A 14,852-nucleotide genomic window follows, 5' to 3' on the forward strand; every position below is an offset into this window, starting at 1 on the left:
GCTGTTCCATCTCAGAGAGCAGCAAAAACCTGGCTGCTTTGGAGCTAGGCTTGACTTAGCCAGTTGAACCAGCTCCTGGAGCTCAGCCTGACCCTGGGGACACCACAGAAATTGCACAATCAACCCTGGGGCCTGCCTGAGGGGACAAGACAGCTCCTTGCAAGGACAGCCAGCCCTCTCCTCACACTGTGCTCCGAGCAGCCACACTGATGTCCACACAGTAGGGCTTAACCTCTTCCTTAATCCCCCCATCCCACTGCACTGGTACCAACCAACAGGAATTAAATCCAGCCTGCAAATCTCAGTGTGAGCTGAAAAGCTCGGTGCCGCTCTGCTGCCTGCCTCCTGACCGGCCAAGCAGCTTTCCCTGCCCAGGGCTCCTGCCTGGAGGACAGCCTGCTGCTCCAGGGAGCCATGTGATGCTTTGGAAGCTCCTCTGCATTTTTCTGCTGCTCCAAGAGGTCAGCAGCTGAATGGGAATATTTGCTTCTTGCTTAAGGGCTCTGGTGAATCCAGGATGGCCACGTGCCAGCCAGGGCAATTAGTGAGAAGGGTGGAAGGCCTCACATGTGCTTATCAAGGTGGGAGGTAACTGATGCTCCTGCTTCTGACAACACTTCAGGAGCAATGTATGAGTGCAAACATGCCTGGATTGAGAGGAGAAGGCAGCACTTGGTATTCTTAGTTTTGAAGGCAGATTAATTGTACTGGCTTCCAGCCTAAAAAAGGTCACAAGTGACAGTAAGAGATAAGGGACCCCCAAAGGAACCCTGTCAGCTGCAATGCACAAAACTGATGCCAAATTAAAAAAAAAATATTTGGAAGAGATCATGGGAGTAGGTTTCCCTTCTTTCTCCAGGGGAGAGGGGTGTGACAGCATGAGACTGTATGGGACTCATACCACTGCAATCCCCTCAGCAACTCCTTTGCCCAGACACTCACGAGGCATCCAAACAGCTTTGAAGAGCCTTCTCCTGGATGCTGCTCTTCCTTTCTCACAGATCATAGATGACAGAGAGTTGAAAGGGACCCATAAGGACCATCAAGTCCAACTTCTCCTGCTGGGGCTCAGCTGGGCATGTGATACTTCTTTATGAATGATAAAAGTTTTTGGAGCTGTTTCCCTGTTATTTTGAAGGAAGTTTGCTTTTCCACTTAGCTCCACCCTGTCTTCTCTGGCAAAGCATCTCGAGATACCTACCTTGGGACTGGGGTTACTGATGCTGAGACCACCCATCACAGCCCCTACCTCTGCCTGAGCCAGGGTGCCAGGGAGGGTTGCAGGTAATTCTCTCACCCATCTCTCAGCATCAGGCAGGCTCTGGAGCAGCTCTACCTGTCTTGGGGACCACAGGTCCTTACAGAGCAAGAGACGTCCCCACCTCCTGCAGAGATCAGTGGTCAAACCCCACTCCTATCCTCAAGCATGCAATGTACTATAACCTCTGTCTCTGTGACTGAGGATATATCAGGAGAGTGTCTAAAGTCCTTTCAGAGTCAGAAACCAAGCATGAACAAACTTGAGTTGGATTAGAAATAAACTGCCTTTAATCACAGATCCCCTACGTGACCTCATGGACCTTTGAATTTGCCCACCAGCAACGTGACAGGGAAAACTGCTGTGCTGTGCTTGAATAAAACCCCTGTCCTCCATTTCCCTTTCCTGTGAACACTAATCCTTCAGCTGGAAATCATTGCCTAAACGTAACAGGTCTATTCTCCTTCCCTGTTCCAGTGTTCCCAGGCCAGCCTGGGAAAGGGGCAGCAGTGGTCCCGGACCACACTTCAGCAGATGCTGTCCCAGTCTCTCAAATGTCCCCCTTGCACTCTTCAGCTCAGGATGAAATGGAACATCATCAGCATCTCTTAAGTCAAACATGAGGCTGGCTTCTCACCCTGCTGTGCAAAACAGCTGAGCTGGCTTGTGGACAGGGGAGGGATGTAACGTGGGAACGCGCATACGGCTTCAATTTGAAAAGTGGCTAAAAATAGCTCCATGAGGCTCCCACATTCACTGAGCCTCTCCAGCAAGAGATCAATCTTTGCCAGAGAGTCCTGTAAAAGTTTTTCTCCTCTATTTTCATCTTGCTCTTTCTGGAAGCAGCAGAGATGTTAGTTTACACCAGTCTTTTACCTGCCATCAGTAGGTTTCAGCGTTAATCACTGTTACCTGAGGGCATGGCTCACCCTCCCAGAACCACCACTTTGGCTCCAGTCCTGCATCTACCCCATAAGAGCAACAACGTGACTTGACAAAGGACAGAGTCATCTATTTTTTAATTTTTTTTTTTTTTGCTTTACCAGATTTTTTGGGGCATGAGTCACTCTAAAAAGCCTCAGCTTGCTGAGCTGCTGTGAGCCAGTCCCACCGCACCTCTGGCTGGCTGCTGGGAAAGCTGGGCCTGCCAGCCAAGGCTCCTCCTGCCAAAGCTGGAGGGAAAAAGCTGGAGGTGGCCAGGGTGCAGGAGAGCTTTTCAATGGGACCCTGCCCAGGCTCACTGTCACTCTGGTCAGCCTGCTTCCCTAACACAGCACGAGGTCACTTCCTTGCCAAGGTGGCTTGTCCTAGGGGCTGTGCTGACTGGTGAGAGGAGAGTGGACACTCTGAGTGGGATATTTTCTCTGGGATGAATCTGGACTTAGGCCAAAAATTGCTGCCCAAGCAGATACAACTCCACACCCAGCTCAGCTTAGCAAATTTTGGGAACTCTGCATGCTGTATTTTCCCACTGAAGTGAGGGGACCTCTTCATCAGTACCTGGCACACCTCTGTGCCTTTGGAGAGGTGATTTTCTTCTCTCACAGAAGCATGGCTTTTATCTCATGCTCTCCCCCTGTTCATTTTGATGCCACATCCCTGAAAGCAAGGGATGAAAACCCAGGGTCCTGCCAGCTGATTCCACCAACCTCCTCACTGATTTCTCCACCTTGCCTCGACCATTAACCCTGTTATTTCCCAGTGAGCTGAGGAATAGCTATCCCTTGCCCCAGATTTTATTGCAATAAAGATGACTGCCTGCCAGCTGCCACGACACTTGGCATTCCAGCCTTCACAACATTTGGCTCTCCAGCCTCTGCCTCTCCTTAAAAAGCTGAAGCAAAATCTCCCAACTCTGTGCATTGAAACACATGGCTTTGGATGGGTGAGCATCTCGCCAAGCCGGCTGGAGGGATTCACTCAGCTTGGCACTCTGAGTGCAGCCTGTCTCCTGCTCTGGCTGGTCTAGTTGCTTCTTAACGAAACAGGCTCTGACAACATTGTTTAATAAGGAGCCACTTTGCCTCCAGGGATGGGAGAGAGAAATATGGTGCCTTGACATGTGAAAGGCAAATCCCGTTTGCTCCAAAACCGTTTGCAGGAGTAAGAGGGAAGCTTGAGGAAATGGTTTTGACTCTGAATGCATGTAGTACTTGGGCTGCCTGACCCTGCCATCCCCGTCCCACCCGTCCCAGGGGTGCTCAGGGGCTTCAGTGAGGCTGGTGGGGTGTTCTGACCTGATGATGAAGGCTCCTCTGGCTTCCAGGAGTTTCCGTTCACTGCTGAAGCGCTTGAGCAGGTTGATCATGAACTTGTAGAAGTAGGAGTTCATGGTGGGGGTGGAGGGTGAGCACTCCAGGCCTTTTGTACCTGGGGAGGCAAGGGGAGAGCAAATTAGAGCTGCCAGGGCCCTGCTGCCAAAGCCTTATGAGAGAGCAGACGCCCTTGGTCACATGGTCACAGCACTGAGATGACAAGGGCAGGGGCATGGAAAGATTTTCAAGCCTCATATAACCACATCTGGTTGGTTCAAGCAGAGCCAGCCCTGTCCTAGCTCTCTCCAGCCCAAGGGAAAGCATCTTGTGGTCACAACATTGGAAACAGCACCTGGGGTTAAAATGGGAATTTTGGGAGTTCATCTCAGAGCTCTTCAGTTTCAGTAGCTGCTAGAAGATGGAGTGCCTGAGGCTCTAAATTGAGCCAATTCCATCTCCTCAGATATGGCATGTACACTCATCCCAAAACCACCAGACTGCTGGTGAGTTGAAGAGCCTGCAATCCAACCCTGTAAGCCACAGATGCCCCGAGCCCAGTGAGCATGCAGTGGCAGACACACACGTTCAGCCCTGAGCCATGGCACAGACACCGGTTTACACTCGGTGATGTCATTTTCCTGAGCAGGAGCCACTTGGTACAAGTGTAACACACAATGTGCCCCAGGGCTACCATAACGTACTGGTCAAACCACAGCAGAGCTCCAGGCTTAGGGATTGTCCTGGCCTGAGACTCTTGGCAGGGAGGGCAGGGAAAGGGGCAGCTGCCAGCTCAGGGAAATATCCCCTCCAAACAAAAGAGCAGGGAGCTGGCAGGTAAAGATTGCTTTTCCCACAGTGAAACCCCAGGGGAGATGGTTTATTTAGCAGGACAGCGTTCAAAGCAAATGTTTGGAGAGAGCGTTTCAAAGGCGACTCTGCAAAAAGGGGAGCTCTCTTCCTTAATTTCTCCTTCAGAAAGGCCACATCTAACTGTGGAAAGGACGGAAGCCAGCACACACGAGCACCCCAAGGCTGCTCTTCACACACTATTTCCATCAGATAACCAAAGGAAACCTGAGCAGTTTGATTTATGGATGTTGTCTGCTTCCATGGACACTCAGCGGAGCACGGAGCAGCCAATTAAAGATGTAATTAAGCTGCCAAAGCCCAGGAAAGCTGATGGAAAAGCTGCTGGTCTGTTTTCTATCCTGCCTCTCCCAATGATACACAAGAGATACACGCAGGGCAGCTTCCCCAGGTTTGGATTTAACATCTAAGAGAACATACAGAGCCAAAAAAAAAGGAAAATTAAATACAAGGTCATCCTGACCAGAACCTGGTGTCCTCTTCCCGCTGGAGCTGTGTGTTCACCCACCCCTTGGTAGATCTGTAACCCCAAACCAGGCTTTGAAGCAGGCAGCTCCCCGAGCACAAGTGTTCACCATCGCATCATGTTTCCCCTCAGCTGCAGGGAAGATGATCTGGGCAAAGGGAAAAAAAAAGGGATCCAGCCGAGCCAATGTGCTCCAAAACAAAGGTGTGTTTGTTCCAAGGCAGGGAGCACCCGGTGTGAAAATGCAGCCATGCCCCACATGTCGTCACTACAGCTGCTCAGCACTGCTCAAGAGGGAGCAGAGACACGGTCTGGAGGTGACATGGGGCAGATCTGCCTTCCCACTGTGCCTGCCTGCAGCTCAGCCTGAAACCTCCCAGCACAGCCTGGGAAGGCAGGTGAACACCAGGCAGAAACTGTCTTTCAAAGCTGCAAAGTGGCATTTTTGTCCATTTTCTCAGCAACTCTGAGACACCCAAACCTGGTTGTGCTGCAACACGAGCTACCAGCAAGTAGGACATCCCACCTTCATTGCCACCAGCTAACAATGCTCCAGTGCTGTAGCTTGTCTGGGGGAAGGTCTCATCCTGGAGTTTCTCTTTTCTCAAGACCCCAAAAATAGTCTCTCTGAGCCCCACAGCAGCATCAATGGCACAGTGTTCCCTCTACAAAGCAAAGCCAATTTTCAGCTCATTGTCATCTTGCACGTCTTCCAGCCAAACATTACATATCCTAAAACACATCCCAAAGGAAAAACAGGAGGAGGCAGCAATTTTTCTCCTCCCTGACAGGACCAGCATTTCTGTTGTGCACAGGACAAAGCTGTATGGAGCTGTGTGGCTGCAAGACAGACCAGCCACAAGCACCTTCAGATAATGTGCTCTGAAGTGGTGCAGCATCCCCTGCATCTCCAGCTGGAGACTGGGAATGACCTGCTGGATCAGCTGAGTATCCAAAAGTCAGAACTGCCTTGGGGATGAGATCCCAGCTAGTCTGCAGGACCTTCAGTACTGCTGTTGTCTTCCATCAACTGGTTCCTGAACCTTGGACCCTTCTGCCCAGCCTGGATGCAAGGAAGGACTGGGATACAGAGATTGTGAAAACAAGTCTGTGCCCTGTTTTTCCTAGAAGAAAGCATGTGAGCATGCCTACTCCAGGGAGCCTTTTCACCATCCTTTGCTTCTGGGAGCACTGAGACTGAACTCCAGAGGGATCATTTCTCCATCCTTTGCCCATGCACAGGAGCTATGCCTGCATGTTCCTAAAGAAAGTTTCCACTGTGACACACCATGCCAGAGCAGCCTTGCCAGTGCTCTCTAGGGCTAATGCTGGGAATGAGAAACCAGGGTGTCAGAGTCTGCCAGGCTGTAAAAGGCTCAACCAAACCTCAGATGGAGCTTAAACAGGCAATACTTCTTCCAAGCAGGCAAAGCAGTTCTTTTCCAAAGCCTCCCAATCCTCCAAACTTCCCGTTTGCTCTGTTTACAGGATGTCTAGGAAGTGGCTGGCACCTTGTGTGCCATGGTGTAACCCTTCCTGGCGTAGCCCAGAGCTCAGCTCGCTGCCCTGAGGGTTACAGCTCAGCACAGTGGCATTCCCAGCCCGACAGAACTGTGGGAGCAGCTTGTCAAGTGTTTTCTCTGAAGCACGAGAGACAAGCAGGAAGAAGTGTTAAGAAAACTGTGGCATAATTAATTGAAGCTTGCACCTCTCCCCCTTTCCCTGAAGCAAAAGACTTTGCAGATCCGTAACCTGCCAGATCTGCTGTTAACGTAGCTGGGGCTGGTGGCACGTCACAGCTCTGCTTTTTTTTTTTTTTTTTTTTTTTAATCTGGTGTGGAGGAGGGAGCTGGAAGAAGAAAGATCCATGCTCAAAGCAATGATGAAACTCAGTCCAGACATCCACAAGAATAGGAACAAATGGGAAATTTGGGCTCAGAGGAACATCAGAGCAGTGAAACATGACAAAAGGCATGTGGGAATTGCAGCTATATGGCCGCAGCGAGTCCACATCAGCCTGGGTCCTTATAATTGAATCACAGAAGGGATCTTAAAGCTCATCTAGTTCCAACCCCTCTGCAACGGGCAGGGACACCTTCCACGAGACCAGGTTGCTCAGAGCTCCATCCAATCTGGCCTTGAACACTCACAGGGATGGGGCAGCCACACCTTCTCTTAGCAACCTGTGCCAGTAACTCATCACCCTCACAATAAAGAATTTCTTTCTAATAGCTAAACTAAACATATTCTGTCAGATTCACACCATTATCCCTTGTCCTACCAATGGCTACAGCAACCTTCTGCATCCCAGCATGCCAGGCTAACAAATCCTTTCCCCAGATTCCCTTCACAGACTGGGGTAGAGCCAGGGACACAAGCAGGCTTCTTGGATCATCTAAGTCAATACCAACATCTGTTCCCCCAGCCATGAGTGCCAGCTCGAGCGGAGCACAGCGAATGTCTGCAAACCCCAGTGCATCCCTGAGCGCTCACCAGCAGCTCACGCTGTTCCCATCGCCTGCGTGGCCACACTATAAATCAACCGAGACAGGCAATTAGGGATCTATATTAAGGCCCTTATAAATATATATTGTACATCACCCTGGAACATTCAGGCTGTCTGGCTGCTTGATGGGCTGAGCTGTGTCGAGACCTACAGTATCCAAAGTGTCCCCACATTGCTCCGGGCGAGCCTGGCAGACTCCGAAACTAACTCGGATTTTCCTATCTCAGCCACAAAGTTCTGAACTTCACCTTGGCATAAAACATAACTTCTATTAATTTACTATAATTGGTTTCAAACTAGTCTTAATTAAAACCGGTGTGGACTTGCTTAACTCCATTGAAACCAAATTGAAATAAGATTGGAGCAGAATTGATTCCTTTCCGAAGCGAGCTAAAGCTGGGTAAGCTGGTTAAAGAGTATCCACAAGGGTATTTGCGGTGGTTTAGCTAAAATGATTTACCACAATCTCTAATTGAAGCAATTTCAGCTCGGATATAGGCAGGGTAAGCTAAGAGTTGGCGAGGCCAAGCATCCTTCCCACCCGAGCGCTTTCCCCAAGGCATCATGTTTCCAGCTCAGCCCAGAGAATGATCTCCCCCAGCTCTTCTGGGAGCACCAGGGATAAACGCAGCGGCAGCCGGAGCTGGTCCGCGAGCCCTGAGCCGGCCCGAGCGCCAGCGGCGTGGGAGTTGGCGCTGCCAGATGGTGCTGGGCGAAACCCCGGGCAGCGACGTGGGAATCTGTGCAGCGTCTCCCCCCGGCAGCCTTCCCCAGGATGTTTTGAATTTTAGCTTTTGCAAACACAGAGTGGCGAAGCCTCGCGGAGCAAGATAAAAATAGAGCTGGTAAAAAAGGCAAATCCTCCCCTCCTCCTCCCAGAAAGCCGGCGCAGGGCGTAGCTGGAAACAGATGTGAACATGTCGGCAGCTCAGCTGGGCTCTGGAAAACCTCTACTCTCCCCTTTGCAGAGCACAGGATGCTGCTGACGAAATAAACCCACCAAAAATCTGGATTGTACAGCCAGGGGCTGTGCTCAGCCTGGTTTTGCTTGGACACACATGGATGTTTCTCCCCTGCCTACCTGGCTAAAGAGCCATGGGTTTGTAATTCCCGACTTCAACATCTTGACAAAAAGGGGGTCCCAGAATGGTTGGGGGACATATTTTGATGCCAAATGAGGCTTTTGCTGCTCCTTGCTCTCCCCCACCTTATGCAGGGTCTGTGCTCATGGCTGCCTTGGAGGAAGGCAGCAGGCAATGATAATCCTGATGGTTTTCCTAGTAAGGTTAGCAGTTCACTACTGCCCCATTTTTCTTTGCTAAGGTAAATCAATAAGCAAAAATGCAGCAAGGGTATAGCTCAGCCATTGCTCAGGAGCACAAAGTACCCAGCAGAGATGCAAACCAGGAATGGATAAGTTTCAAGGTGAGATTAGAGTGGGCTGAAGCTCCTGCATGGAAAGGTAAAGTATACGGAACACAACCTGAAGACATGAGCAGCAATCGGGTTTGCCGGGCCCTTTTCCTACTAATACTCATTTTGCTAGTTTGTTTTTCACCTCATTCCTCACCTCACCCTACAAATTCCTCATAACATCTTTGGGAAACTGAGGCAGCCCAGCAAAGTAACTCCAAAGGAAGCTTGGCTATGACTGATTTATCTACACCATCAACTTCTCCTTTGTCCACCACTACAAATCAGTAATCCCAGCTGTTATTTGGGAATCCCCAGGCTTTGTGGCTGGCTGTGTGCTGTGACCATCTCAGGAGAGATGGATACCTGGAGGCATGCCAGGCGAGTTAACACTACATCTGGATGGTCTCTCCTGGGGCTTTCCAAGGCATCCCAGCTCCTCTATTACACTGCATCCAGGAAAACAAACAGATCAGCCCTTCTTTCAAACTCCTCTCCTTCTCAAGAAGCACAAAAGTGTTTTTGACAATCAACACTCCTGAACAGCTTCAGGCCAGTAGGAAAAGAGATGCCACAGACACCAAACATCAGGAGCCAGACTGCTGAATTTGGAGCACTCAGGACAGCCTTCTTTTCTCCTGCCTGCTTGGCTCCTCTGCTCCCTGCTGTCACACTCCTGATTCTACAAAAACTGTTGGAAACTGGCTCCTTCAAGTGCAAGTGGTTAATGGTGTGATGTCATCTGCCTCACTGCCTTTTGTGGGGAGGATGAGTAAGGAAGGGTTTCACTTTTTTCCTTCTCTGACACTGGAAATAGCAGTTTAGCAGATCTGAGCCATCTGACAGGAAGTCACCTTCTCTTTTCTACTTTTCATGGACCTCCTGCACACTACAGACTCTCACCTGATTCTTGCAGAGGCTGCCCTAACATTTTACGGACTGTCTGGAGGTGGGACCTTGTCATACGCTGCCACCTCTGCAGACCTACAATGACACAATTGAAGCCACAGACAACAAAAAGGGAGTGGTTTGGCTCACTGAGAATAAAATCCCCCCAAAGATATGTCAAAAGCAAACCCCTAAAACAGAATATCTCTACTCTGGAATGCTGCATGTTCTCCAGGGGGGATACAGCAGGACTAAACTCAAGAGACTACATTTCTGAGGGACTTCTAGCAGTCTCCTCCAGAGTAATCCACTGACTCCTGGGATATCCATGGACTGCCAGTGGAAACCAGGGACCTCAGGCACATTAGTGACTCCACACATGGAATCAGACTCCCAGCAAACATCCTATAGCGTGAGGTGCTCAGAGGGTGCAGCACTGTCCCCACCACCTCCGGCAGGAAGCCAGGCAGGAGAGACCGGACCAAGCTGGAGAGGAAACAAAGGGCTGTAACTGCTTCACCTTACAAAGCTGTGCAGAAAGGAAGGAAGAGATGTGTGCAAGAGCTACCCTGTGCAAGGCAGCAGCTGGTCTGGCATCCTTTTGGAATGAGCTTCTGTCTCTTGTGCAAAGCAGAGCTGTAGATGAGGCTGGAGGGCTTCCACCTATGGTATCATGGAATGGTTTGGGTTGGAAGGGACATTTAAAGGCCTTTAGTCCAACCCCCTTGCCATGGGCAGGGACCCCTCCCACTAGACCAGGCTGCTCAGAGCCCTTCAACACTTCTAGGGATAGCACTTCACATCTCTGGGCAATCTCTTCCAGTGCTTTACCATCGTCACAGTGAAGAATTTCTTCCTAATACTTAATCTAAAATTACTCTCTTTCAGCTTGAAGCCATTCCCCCATGTCTTGTCACTCCATGCCTTGTCCAAAGTCCCTGTCCAGTTTTTCTGGAGCCCTTTCAGGCACTGGAAGAGGCTCTAAGGTCTCCCTGGAACCTTCTCCAGACTGAACAACCTCAACTCCCAGTCTGTCTCCTCAGCAGAGGTGCTCCAGCCTCTGATTATCTCTGTGGCCTCCTCTGGGCTTGCTACAACAGGTCCTTGTCCTTCCTGTGCTGAGGGCTCCCAATCTGGATGCAGTCTTCCAGATGGGGTCTCACCAGAGTGGAGTAAAGGCACAGAACCACCTCCCTTGACCTGCTCACTTTGGTGACAACCACTCTCAGGTCATCTGCAACTTGTCTCAACTTTCCATGGTTGGAAAAGACACTCCCAAAGCAAAGCAGGCACTGGATTCCCATTGTACTGACCAGACTGGCATTTGCACAATCACTCCAAAAACCGGGAAGCTCTTGGGCACAGCCCTGCAGCCCTTGTCCCTGGAAGAGTGGGCAGAAGGTACCAGGGTGACACTCCTGGAGGCCAAACCAGCCACCCTCTCCCAGGGCAGCCGGAGCAGGTCAGGAGGAGGTGCTGGGTCTCCCGGGCAGTGCTGAGCTGGGCCGGCCCCAGTTCATTGTGCTTGGAGAAGGCGTCGAGGGCAGCTGACCTTACGTAACCGGAGAACAAAGTGGCTAAATAAAAACTGGAGCTGGGAACGGGCTGCGGAAGTGGGACACGGCTTTCCTGACTAATCAACCAGCATCTGAAGGAAACCAAACTCAATGGCAGGGAAACAACTGCATAAACACATCCCGAGGGAAGAAAGGGAGAGAGAGGAAACGCGGGGAAGACCGTGGGGGCACTGGCCCCTTCCACCTCCACTCCTGCCCTTACTGCTTGGCTAGCCAAGCCTGGAGCGCCAGGACAGAGAGCACCGCAGGAAATCTGCCACGAGCTCAAGGATTTCAAAGGGTGACCCTGCTTGTTTACCTGCAAAGCCACCAACTGCACATTTGGAAGGGCCTCTGGGATAGGAGAGGATTTGGGTTGGGATAGCTCAGCAGCTCTCCTCCCACTACTGGCTCCAAGGGCAACTCAGTCTAAAGTGGATGAAGGAATGGAGAGATTTAACCCTGGGGAGAAGAGCTGGGACCCTGCAGCCCCCACTCTAATGGGACAACAGCATCCATCCTACTGCCAATACAGCACTGTCTGAACCACAGCAGGGAACAATCCCATATATCCCAGTACAAAACCAGTGACTCCAGAAAGGGGTACACCCTCTCTCTGTTGCCATCACCTCATGATTTTTGCCTGGGAATGGCAGAGTTTTGGCTCACTTGCTCTCACCATCCAGGACCATGCTGACATGGGGATTTCCACTGGCCACTGTCCTGCTCCAAAAAGTCCTCCCTTCAAGCAGTCTTCTGGCAAAAGGAGTATTTTCCAGGAGCCTCTGATTTTCAAGGCATAATCCAGGAAGGTCCTGGCCCAGCTCTGACCCTCAGTTTCCCTGGGGGAACTCCCCAGCAGCCCATCCGGTCTCATCCTTGGGTGGTCAAAGCCAGACGGGACTGGGGCCATGATAAACGCCCAAGGCCAATGAACCAGCTCCTTTTCCCCTCCCCAAAAACATCTGCCTTTGGTTAAAAGCCAATGACCCTGCAAAGCTCAGCTCCAAATAAATTCTTAAGGAACAATTTTCTTGTGCATTATAGGGAAGAGGAAAATAGGTGAGGAAGCCAGAGCCCAGCAGGACCTGTGTGGGGGCAAGCTGTCCCACCCTGGGGCAACAGGAGCTCTGGCTCCAGCAGATCTACTCCAGGAGGGGAGAGCCAGACTCTTTTTAAAGGTTACACTTAAGTAAGTGAAGCCAAGTTGCTCTTCCAGATAGCTAACAGGGGCCACGGCAGCCGTTAGGATCCACGCCATCCAGCCTGCTATTTTTAGATCATCCAGAAGGAAGGAAACCTCAGACAACCATCAGTGTGAGCTGAACTGCAGCTCCTCAGCTGCTTGGCCAGCGCTGCAGGAGCTGCTCCACCCAGGCAGTCTCACTTCTGACAGTGGGAGGATGGATGGGACTTGCAGAAAGCTCAGGGAGGTCACCAGCTCTGCAGCCCTCACCTCTCCATTGCAGAGATAAAGCTGCCAGCAGGAAACAGGTAGATCCACAAAAAAAAATCCCACCCTAAACAGCCAAAGACCCAAGCTAGTTGCTGGTGCAGTGATTTATAAGACCAGGGAGGGGTGAGCGATCCAGGATGTTCAGAGAAAACAAAGCCTTGGGATGGGAAAGGAAAGCCTCTCACTCTGGTGGTGATTTTGCAAGGCCCTGTGGCTGCATCCTCTGCAGGGAGAGGCAGCCTTGGCTCAGTGCTTGGGTTGCAATCCAAAGCTCACATGAAACGTGCTTTTGGCTGGGACAACCTGGCCTGGGGAGTACAACAGGGAGGCCCTTAAATAGCAGCAGAGGAGGAGAAGGAGAAGCCAAGCAACTGTAAAGCATGAACCACAGACAAGGGAAGGTGAAAAAAATTTCCCCGTGTGCAGGATAATTAATGAAAGGTTATTTTTTTTTAAATCTCCCGAGTCCCCAGAAAATAGGATCGTCCCTCTTCATCGCTCTCCTGAGGTTTTGCCACGCACTCAGAGCAACATAACAGTTCATAGCCAATGTGGGCAGCCTGGCACAGGGATCCCTCTGCAGATCTATGGATGTTTTGGAGATCTGGGATTGCAGCCAGCATCTCATCCTGCACTGATTCTAGGGCTCTGAGGGCTTTTACAAGGAGAAAAGAGGCTGGAGCCCAAGGTCCCATAAAAAGTAGGACAACAACGATATCTCTCCACACTGGCCTCTGGGGCATCCTGCTGCTAAACTGAGCCCTAAATCCCCAAAACACAAACTAGGGGAAAAAGCAGCAAAAATAAAAGCAGCACCCTGGTCTGTGCCATGGCAGACTCGATTCCCAAACTGTGCTGGGCGGGGATGAAGACATTGATTTATTACTGTAAAATAAGCTTCTCCTTTTGCCCGAGCAAACCTGACTGGTGCCATGGAAGATGGGGAGAGCCCGGGAGCAGGGAGGCACGGAGCTGTGGCACAGGGGCACTCACTGGAGGAGCTCAGCTGGCCAGGCCTGGCTGGGACATGCAGCTCCACGGGGCCAGGTCGCACGTCGGAGCCATCGGAGGGACCGTGACCCTCCTCTGTCTGTCCTGCTGGGGAAGAAGCAATCTCAGCCAGCAGCTCCAGGTCCTTCAGGATAACCTGTGGAGAGAGGGATGGTGCAGGGTGAGCTTTCCTTCCCAAATCCACACACAGAGAGGGTGAGCTGGGAAGCAAACACCAAATCCCAGCACATTGAGAAAGGTATAGTAAAAGAGGGCTACCTACAAAATTCCAAGTGGAAATTTCAAATGTTTGCAGAGGGGATGGGGAAGGAAAGACAAAAGAGAAAAAAACTGCCAGTTTCTGCTCTGAGAGTCCCAAGGAAGAATATGAAATCAAACCAAATTTATACAACCAGGAATAGGGCTTGCTTTCCCCTTGTCCCACTTTGTGGAAATCTGGGATTTGTGTTCCCTTCATAACCCCAGATTTGGGACAATCCCAGCAAGAGCACAGGGATGTTCTGGAGGCACATGCCAGCCAGCTCCCCTCTGCAAGGCAGCCTCCCAGCGAAGCCTCAGCTCAGGATGTCAAGCCAGAGCTGCCATTCAGATTTCATAGCTCCTTCTTTCCAGAAGTCACCAAATCAGTCTATATGTAGCACTTCTGGAGAAGTTATTACTGGGTGGGATTTTTTTTTCCATCCCCAACCCTTCTCATGTCTCAGGCTATTTTGGGTCCCCCTTCATTCAAACGTCCTTGGGTCGAGATGTTTCATGAGCTGTCCCTGATGCTCTAAGTGCAGCACGGCTGTGCAGAGCAAAAAGGCTGCCAAAAAGGGTCAACTGCCACGTCTTTACTCCTCAACATCTGGCACAGCACATCCCAACCACACTCTGCCCAGCAGAACAGCATCCCAGGCTTTCCCTGTACACTCACAATGCATCTTTCTGAAGAGCTGCAGCTATATGAGTTTTAGTTTCTGAGATAACATAGAAAACCCCTACCCTTGGAAAAACAAAAAGCCAATTATGGTTGTTTTTTTTTTTTTTTTTATCATGCTGGAAAATACAACCCCTTAAAATCAGAAGGAGGAGCTCCTCGGTTTTTCTTTTGCACAGATATCTTAAGCTAAATGCATTTTTGGAGGTTTTTTTTTGTAATTAAGGCTGATTTTCAAGCCCCCAGCAGCCTCAGAG

General features: G+C 50.6%; 1 protein-coding gene across 1 annotated transcript in view; it reads right to left on the reverse strand.

Moving 5' to 3' along the window:
• The window catches only part of VAC14 (VAC14 component of PIKFYVE complex), a 58,489-nt gene that overhangs the window by 17,034 nt on the left and 26,603 nt on the right, over positions 1–14,852 (reverse strand). Inside the window, exons 13-14 of the mRNA XM_063167903.1 lie at positions 13,659–13,812; positions 3,496–3,628 (exon numbers count right to left, since the gene is read on the reverse strand). Of these exons, the coding sequence (XP_063023973.1) occupies positions 3,496–3,628; positions 13,659–13,812 (287 nt within the window). The remainder of the gene's footprint in view (positions 1–3,495; positions 3,629–13,658; positions 13,813–14,852) is intronic.

Source organism: Melospiza melodia, chromosome 13 (assembly GCF_035770615.1).
Source record: "Melospiza melodia melodia isolate bMelMel2 chromosome 13, bMelMel2.pri, whole genome shotgun sequence".
Lineage (NCBI taxonomy): Eukaryota > Metazoa > Chordata > Aves > Passeriformes > Passerellidae > Melospiza > Melospiza melodia.